Raw genomic sequence first — 8817 nt, forward strand, 5'->3', positions numbered from 1 at the left:
TCATCTAGTTCACCATAGCCGCAATTCACCTCGGTTTCAAGTCCTGTGCCCCACCCGCCCAAGCTTAGCAGTGGCAGCTACATAAGCCCCTCCGAAGACAAAAAGATTGACGGGCGGTGAATTGGCCTTTCCTCGCTGAAACCTCTTGTACATGTTATTGTATGTGGGAGGTTTGGGGCAGATTTCTTGGAGATACTTTGGCATTTGTCTGGTCATGTGTTCGTTGGATTAATTTAGTATGGTTTGAAATTCACATTCGTGGCATACGGACCCAAGCAATATATTTGCAATCAAAAAATTCTACTCATCGTTTTTATACTAGACACCACATAATTTTTTATTTTTTTTCTCTTACAAAATGTGTAATATATAGATGATGAATAAAAGAACTCAATTAGTTTAAAAATAATAAAACTAAAAAAAAATTAATGTTGTGTGTAGAATAATGAATGATAAGTAGCAAAACTCTATGCAGTTTAATGTCTTTCTCTCTCTCTTCTCGCATTAATTTTTACATACAAAAATTTAAAAAAAACAAATAAAAAGTCCAAACTAAACGCTAAAATACATCTTGTATTCTCCTCTCTCTAGCTATGATGATAAGGAAAAAAAAAAAAAAAAACAGCTTCTTCTCATCATTGGATCTTATCATCTAAGAATGGGAATCATTTCAGTAGCAGACTGACGTGTGATCACCATGAACGATACTTGATATCCAAATGAGAATGGTAGCAACATGAGGTACATATTTACAAGAAAACCATGCGCTCATCTTTGCTAAAGCAACGGCTAAAGCCATCCCAGCCAGTTTCTGCTACAGCTTTGTACAGAATCGCTAACTGGGACTCTGATGATGAAATATATGCTGAAGTTCTCGAGACATATTTAACACAATCTCTGCGTATGCGAAATTGGGAAGCAGAAACAAAACCAAGAAAGAGAAAAAACTGTTAGGAGTTCATAAAAAACATACGAAGGCAGTAACGTACAAAGCATAGCAAGAAGCTGATAAGAAAAGTGCCTTGGAGAATTTTCAGTAAGGAAAAAAAAAACAGATGCTTTGAAATTGTGCTGGAGATCAACTACAGTTTAGCCGGGAAGGAAGTGGGATGAGGGAGCAATCGGGTCTTATTGGCAGAAATAAACCAATACAGATGAAAATGTGTTGATGATTTGGAAGAAGTTAACACCTTCAGGTAAGCTCATGGTTCGTAAGGCATCCTCTGCATATGATAGGCGTGCAGGAATTCGGAGACTTCCCAGCACTCCACTTTCCGTTCTGTTCAGAGTTGCAGCATTAATAATATTTTTCTTGGATGGCCAAGCAAGCACTCTGATTCGAGTAGGAACTACAGAGACAAGATCTGCATATCTAAGACTTGCTGTTACCTTGCTGCAACAAGAAAACCGTAATTTCGGCATAGTAAAATAAAAAAATAAATAAAATAAAATCAATCTTCCAAGGAAGCATCTGATTTAATAAAGAAGCCTATCTATTCCTAGAAACATAGAAATGATCACTGGATCATAATGCCATAATAAAGACCATTTTCAAAGAAAGTACTTGATCCATGTTTAGTTTTGCAAACCTCATAATGCCATAAAGATTATTTTCAAAGAAAGTACTCAATCCATGTTTCGTTTTGCAAATCCAAAAAGAACAACTATCACATCATAAAATAAAACAGTGGACAAGTGAAGGCACAGGTAGTTCACTATAAGAATAAAAAAAGTTGGCAGTAGTACAATTAGATCAACTATAAATCTAGTATGTTCGCCAAAGAGAAAAGTATACTGTTTAGGAAGCAAATTGAGCAATCAATTTATCAACCAATATATAGAAGACCTGTGCTTGTTTGCTTAGCTCCAAGGCCCCATTTGAAAATTCAGTTTTTAGTGGAAAATGCTGGGCGGTTGCTCCAACTGGTCTTATGTATTTATCCTCCATAATTGAAGACCAAAATATTGCCTTGACCCTGTGGGGCACTAATCTCTACGTATCAACTAAAAATAGACATCCATTCAATTCAAGAGACTAACAAGAATCTGACTTCGAATGACCACTTCATATAATGGGACTTTATAATCAAGTCTAAGTTACACCTTATACTTCTTACATTAGGTATCACTCCAAAAGTCTTGCCTATCCAATGATTAACTTAACAATACTTGTTCTACCATGCATATGAAGTGGAATAGCCACCAAGACCATCTAGGATTCATCTGATAATATTTCAGAAGCAATTGAACTGCATGCTGGGTACCAGAGAGAGAGAGAGAGAGAGAGAGAGAAGACACATGAGCATGAAATCACATCAAGTGATTTTAACAAAATAATAGAATGTCGGAACAAATACAAGAATAAAATTTACCAACCAGTCAGAATCATCTAGCACAAATTCAACCATGTGGTATGGAAGGCTGTGATACAATTCTCTAATTTGATTTCCATACAATTCCTTGATAAGCCGGACCTGCATGGGATTTGGAAAGGCAAGCATAAGAAATAAAACTCATCATTGGCAGAATAATGTATATAATGATGCAATTGTTTCAACATAAGGACCGGGCAAAAATAATTAGAGCAAAAAAACATTTCCACTATACTATCTTTGTGAGCAACATCCCAGCATGTCATGCTTACAATTATATTCTGAACTGGAGAACTATTTTCAGCTATAATTGTTATTTCAATGCTTTGGTCTTTTGTTCTAATTATATTTTGACCCCTAATCCCCCCATTCTGTCTCAAATGCTATCACTGAACCAGGACCAAATCAGTGCTATGAATGATCTGGAAAAGGAACAAGTACTCAGAACTGATTGTACAAAAAGAAATTCTGCACAGCTCTAATCTAGCATAACATAAACCCATGCAGACCCTAATGGCTGGCCAACATGATTGTGAATATGACAATACTATACTGTTTACGTGTACCAAAAGCCTACCTGTTCCCGCCTATCCACGTAAGCCTGTAAAAGTTCTCCGACATAATCTATAAATTTCTGAAAGAAAATAATTGAGAACAATATTTACAACAAATAATAGTGTATAAAGTATCAAGTCAGCAACTAAAAACGCAGGCAACTAACCATACCATGGCATTGGAAGAAAGAAGATCAATTTCTGCTTCTCGTATTGGTAAAAAAAAGGGAATTGTGTGTTCAAGGACAGTCATCTTTTCAAGAAATGATTTGCTTTCAAGCACACAATGGTAAAGCTCACAGGGTTCTCCTGCAAAATTACAGAAACAAACAAAATGACTTTCCAAGTACTTAAGCTGATGGTGATATCCACAAGATCAAACTCACATACAAGACTAGCCAAAATGAATCAACCCTATCTTCACATGAATTAGGAATCCTATGATTTTGTGTTATAGTCAATAACATTTCTGGTCTATGGGGGTAAAGAAGTTAAGTTTCATAATCAACACATTTGACTATAATGGTGGCAATACATTCTTACCTTGAAGAAAACTTAATTCTCAGACTTGTCTATTGCAAGGGATATTATTTCTTGGAAAAGGCCGTTATAAAAAATGGAATAACTGTGACATGAGTCTCTTCAAAATTAACAAAGGAGGTAATATTATGGTAAAAAGTTTTCGTGGAGAGGTTCTTAATACCAATACAGATATTCAAATTCAGCTACTTGACAGCTTTGACAAAGTAATTCTCTCACTTTCTTATTTTGTTGTTTTTATGTCCTATGTTAAATCACTTCATTCAAACAGCTTTACTTTTCCATTGAATAACATTTGGAGAAGTAAGACTCCCTTGAGAGCGGCTTTCTTTGTGTAGATGCCTGCACTATGGGCAAAATAGGGAATCCGTGGATCATCTTTTACTCCATTTTGATGTAGCTGGCTCATCATGGCAAGTTGTATGTAGTCCTTTTAGGCTAATTTGGGTGATGTATAGATAGGCTGCTGATCTATTAGTATGTTGGAAAAGACTTTTGATAATCATCAAAGTGTCACCTTGTGGAAAATGATCCTATTTTGTTTGATGTAGTGCACATGATGGAAAAGAAATGACCAAAATTTTGAAAATAGCACAAGGACCGCAAAAGACCACAAGGCCTTTTTTTTTTAGTTCCTCTACCATTGGGTGGTGGCCCACTTATGTTTCTCTTCACTTTAGCTTCTGGGATTTTCTTGATCTTTTTCTCTCTCACTAAGTATATCTGACGTATACTCCTGATATACCTTGGTCCTTGAAAATGTCTTTGTTTCTTTTTCTTGATCATCAGTACAACCTAGCTTACTTATCAAAAAGAAAGACTAACCTCTATTGAGCCATCAACGAATGATGAAACCAGAAATATATATTGAAGAAAAAAAAATTAAACAGAGAAGACAATGTCGGCAATTTATTACTGAGAGACAACACAAATGAATAGAGATGCTCCATCTATCAACCATGTCAAACAAAATGCCCAGTAGTCTCATTAGTGCACTTGAATAATAATTGTCGTTGGACTTCTAACAATAGCAAGACCATTACATTGCTAGAAGATTTCAACTAGATCACTTCAACGTACCTGCAAAAGATGTCTCATATTGTATGCCAATTCTTGCTCCTTCTAGACAACAAATCACCTGCTCACAAAACAACAAAATTTTGGCCTTAAACACAACAACATTGTAAATTCAAAGTTAATTGGATAATATGGTCACGTATCCAATGTTTACTTCCCAGGGGTGAGGGCCCTCTGAAGGTTCTACGTTTCAAAAAATGGATAATACTGTATCAAAACACATAATTAACACTCTCTTTGTCACATGTATCAATACACGTGTTGGGTTATGCCTATCAATTTCATCAATAAAATTTTTGTTTACCAATCCACAAAAAATGTAACGAAATCACCTATATACCCAATTTAAATTAAGAAATGAATATAAAAAAACCTTGAGCAAGCTGCAACAACAACTTTGCCAAATAGTGCATTTTCCAAATTTTAATATTACATTAAAGAAACCCTCCAGTTTGGTGCTCCCTACATTTGAAAGCCATGTTATTCATTTTCTTCCAAATTCACATTTTTAATTTTTTTTAATAAGTTTCCAACATTGGGGGAGTAAAGTGGACAAGCCAAGGGAGAAACTAAATTGTCTCTTTTGTTAAGGAGGATGCTCCTGGGGTGGAACAACCCATCTTTAGTAAAAGATGAAATTGTGGGCTTCATATTATCAACTGTTTATAATCAAGCAAGACCATTATTTAGCTACTCCGCCCCTTAGCCAGCTTGTGAGAAAACAACCACCATGGGTATGTAGATCACATTAACCAATTCCAGGGAATAGAATATGTTAGTACCAAGGAATCTTACCTTACTCCGAACTTTATAAGTAGTTTTTTCCTGAAAATGAGGACCAGGCACCATGTTTGTATCCCCCGGCATTGTCTTTCTGTCTGCCTCCATGTGAACCTGATAAAATCAGATTAGTTATATTAAGCATTTTATCATACCTGGCAGGAAACATTGAAATGCTACAACATAGATGATTTGAGATCAACAGTCTCAATCATCTAGTTCTAACATCCATAGATTACAGAGAATAATAGGAACTAATTAAAATATTCATAACACAGCCATACCCGCTCCCTTATTGTTGCTAGTAGCCCATCATTCCATTCTTCACCATCTAAACAAATATCTACCAAAAAAAAGTTCAATTCTTAGTTACAACATGGCAAGATTAGATGAGCTAAAAAACATACCAGACATTGAGAGAAGCTACATATTACCTATCATCTTTAACACAAAGCAACTAAGGGCAAAAGCATTAACCAAAAATAAGTGTGAAATATTACAACCAAACTACCTTCAGTTTGAGAAACACGGGCAGCATCGAATTCTTTTTGTAGATGCTCAAACACCACCTTGTCAGCATCCCTATTAAAAATCAATGATGGCATCACAACTTCTAAAATATTAGTCCGTAAATCATATAGTATTATGAGAAAGCATATCCAACCAAAAGACTGTAAGCATCAATTTGTGGTAAATAGAAGTGTCTGACAGTTTCATAGTTCATTTCACTTCGTAGAAATAAAAACGATCTAACAGTTTAAGAAGCATTGAGTGTCATTTTACATCAACAACCATTTACATGAATGTTCCTGAGAAAACTGTACCTAGAGAGACGCTCAGTTAATTCTCCATGCCTTTTTAGAACATCTGAAACTGTCATGTAGGAAAGAAAAAAAGTAATAAATTCTTCTTGAAAACTCATGGAAAAATAATAAGAAATAAGTGAGACTAGGTACATCTTGCTCGTGTTATCTCCAACTGAATATCTTCCTCTTGCATAAAGTTCTGTTACAGGGTAAGGTATACTTACAATTTCAACAAAAAATATGTTATTACATAGCGAAAGCAAGAACCAATATAAGAAAAATCAGCAACTCATTGGAACAGGATAATGGAATACCAATACCCATCATCTCTGAAAAGTACTAACACAAAAAATGCACAATTCCAATCATGAGAAAAACATCATCTAATAATTAAATATAGAGATAAGAGTCCACCAGAACGATCTCAGAAGGATGATAGATTACAAGCAATTACAAACTACCTATTCTATAAAACTTGACAATCTTCCACGAAATGCTGCTACAGGAATTGCAATGTTTAGATGGACTTTAGCAAATCATATCTAATTCACAAATCATGATAACGATTGCACATATTTGAATACTAGTATAGTTCACATTCTTCCATGGGCTATTATTCTCGACATAGCATATTCTTCTAATCGAAGACAAAAGTTTCTAAATTCAACTCAATAGCTATTCTTTCTGATAGAATAAGCAAGTGAAGGGGAAAAAACATTTAGGCATACAATGGAAATGGATAATGCTAAAATATTCAATTTTTAAGCATTTAGATCGTTTTATTCCCCAAGTTAACCTGCTGTACAAACTGGCCTATCATGATAAGGTGATTATAGATGGACAAAGCAATGCCATCAGCACATTTTATCTAATTAATTAAACATGGCAGGTGGAATAAGAATCATTACCACTTCTCCCATTACATATGGACGTGATGCAAGCTGTACGAGCTGCTGCACAATTGCACACATTTAATTCCTCAGTGCGTCAACAATCAGATTGAAAATAGCAATGATAATACTAAATTTAAAAACAACACGAAGAACGCAACAACAGCGATAGCAATTGGATAAAAAATATAACTGAATGAGTATAGCAAAGAAAAGCATTTTTCTTTTAAAAGGAGCCATTAGGTATTTTGGAGTTGGAAAAACCACCAATTTCATCCTTCACAGTACACACTCAACCATAGTGGATACTGCTGATTAGTAAATTATACTCGAGTCAAAATCAACACAAATAAATAGATATATTATACTCTCTTTCTTTTTTCGGAATTAAGCTTGTTATTCGCAACCAATATAAGCATAGTGCCACATAATTATGGATACAAATACTGGGAAGAAACGACCTTACGAGAGGAAAAATCCCCAAAAAAGGGATTCTTTCTCTGTCTCTTCCTCAGCTACTCTTCAACGTCGCCATCCATTCCTCTTCTGCGTTTCACACAGAGAGAGAGAGAGAGAGAGAGAGAGAGAGAGAGGGAGATGGAGAGAGCGGGATGGTCGAATTATGTCCGATTAGATATCCCCAATTGACCCACCCGAGCTCGAACTCGATGCCATAATACGATTTGGAGCCTGCATGGTCGAGCAACCCGGGCCCATACATAAATAGGGGCTCGGTTTATATCTTTCCAGTTTATTATTGTTTGCAGGCTCTATTTATATGGAAAGGCCATTGGGCTTATAAAATTGAAAATGAAATCATCTTATGTCGTTATTAAATCTATCGACATTAGATGTTTTTTAAGTTTTTTTTTTTTTTTGAATAAAACCTTATTGTATTCATATTCAACCTGTATTAGTTCCATCATACATTTTGTCTATAACTACTTGATTAGCAATTGCCTCATGACCCTCCTCAACCTAATACATATCTTCATCACAATTCAATGCCATCTTAGCTAATTGATGAGCAACATCGTTGCCCTCTCTTTGAATAAAGCTCACTTTCCACCTGAAATATGATTTTAGTTTCTACTGCAAAGCCTCTACCAGATGTCCTGCACTAGAATCATCCATTTCCCCCTTCTTTATTGCATCAATAACTCCCTTCGCATCCCCTTCAAACTGGACATCTCCTAACCCCAAGTCTTTACATAGTATCATGACTTCCCACAAAGCAAAACATTCGGCAACAAAAGCATAACCATTTAACACTTTTGCAGCAAAAACTTCACCCTCACTGTCTCTGATTACCACTTCAATTCCCAAACTCTGAGAGGACACACATATAGCAGCATCAAAATTAGCTTTTAGCTTTGAATCTCTCGGTTTCCTCCACCCATTGCCTTCCTTCATTGTTGGCTTGACAGTTTTTTTATCTATCTCCCCCCTTATTCTCTCTTGAGCCAGCTTATAATCTTCATAACCTGTTAATGCAATCTGTACAACACTAGCAGAAGTCAGGAATTTTTTCTCAAACACATTTATTTCTTCTATGCCATATGTTTGTCATGATCATAGTCATTTTTTCTATATTCTTTATAGAGAGTTTACTGTACATTTCCCCCCAAAGTTGCAAAAAATTTGTTACTCCCACCCTTCATTTTTGTACAAGACTACCCTTCTCAACCAAACATCAGAAATTGCAGGGCATCGCCAAACAGCATGTATTTCAGATTCCTCATTTTCCAAACACATAGGACATTTTGCCTCCTCCACCACCCTCCTTTGCCTTAGATTT

At 35.6% G+C, this 8817-nt stretch overlaps 1 protein-coding gene across 8 annotated transcripts; it reads right to left on the reverse strand.

The window, feature by feature from the left end:
* Window positions 1-415: 415 nt before the first annotated feature.
* On the reverse strand, window positions 416-7675 carry LOC122317808. Of its 8 annotated transcripts, none has more exons than XM_043134833.1 (13): window positions 7486-7672; window positions 7038-7079; window positions 6280-6328; window positions 6148-6196; window positions 5835-5905; window positions 5608-5666; window positions 5339-5437; window positions 4547-4604; window positions 3099-3235; window positions 2950-3006; window positions 2377-2474; window positions 1192-1393; window positions 416-907 (listed from the first exon to the last, which is right to left on the reverse strand). In XM_043134833.1, exons 2-13 carry the CDS (start codon window positions 7047-7049, stop codon window positions 836-838), a joined length of 963 nt encoding a protein of 320 aa, XP_042990767.1. In that variant the 5' UTR covers window positions 7050-7079; window positions 7486-7672; the 3' UTR covers window positions 416-835. The 8 variants fall into 8 exon arrangements, with proteins under 8 accessions (XP_042990767.1, XP_042990766.1, XP_042990765.1 ...); XM_043134832.1 differs by having other exon boundaries at window positions 7038-7082; XM_043134831.1 differs by having other exon boundaries at window positions 7481-7672.
* Window positions 7676-8817: the final 1142 nt, after the last annotated feature.

This window comes from Carya illinoinensis, chromosome 8, assembly GCF_018687715.1.
Source record: "Carya illinoinensis cultivar Pawnee chromosome 8, C.illinoinensisPawnee_v1, whole genome shotgun sequence".
Taxonomy (NCBI): Eukaryota; Viridiplantae; Streptophyta; class Magnoliopsida; order Fagales; family Juglandaceae; genus Carya; species Carya illinoinensis.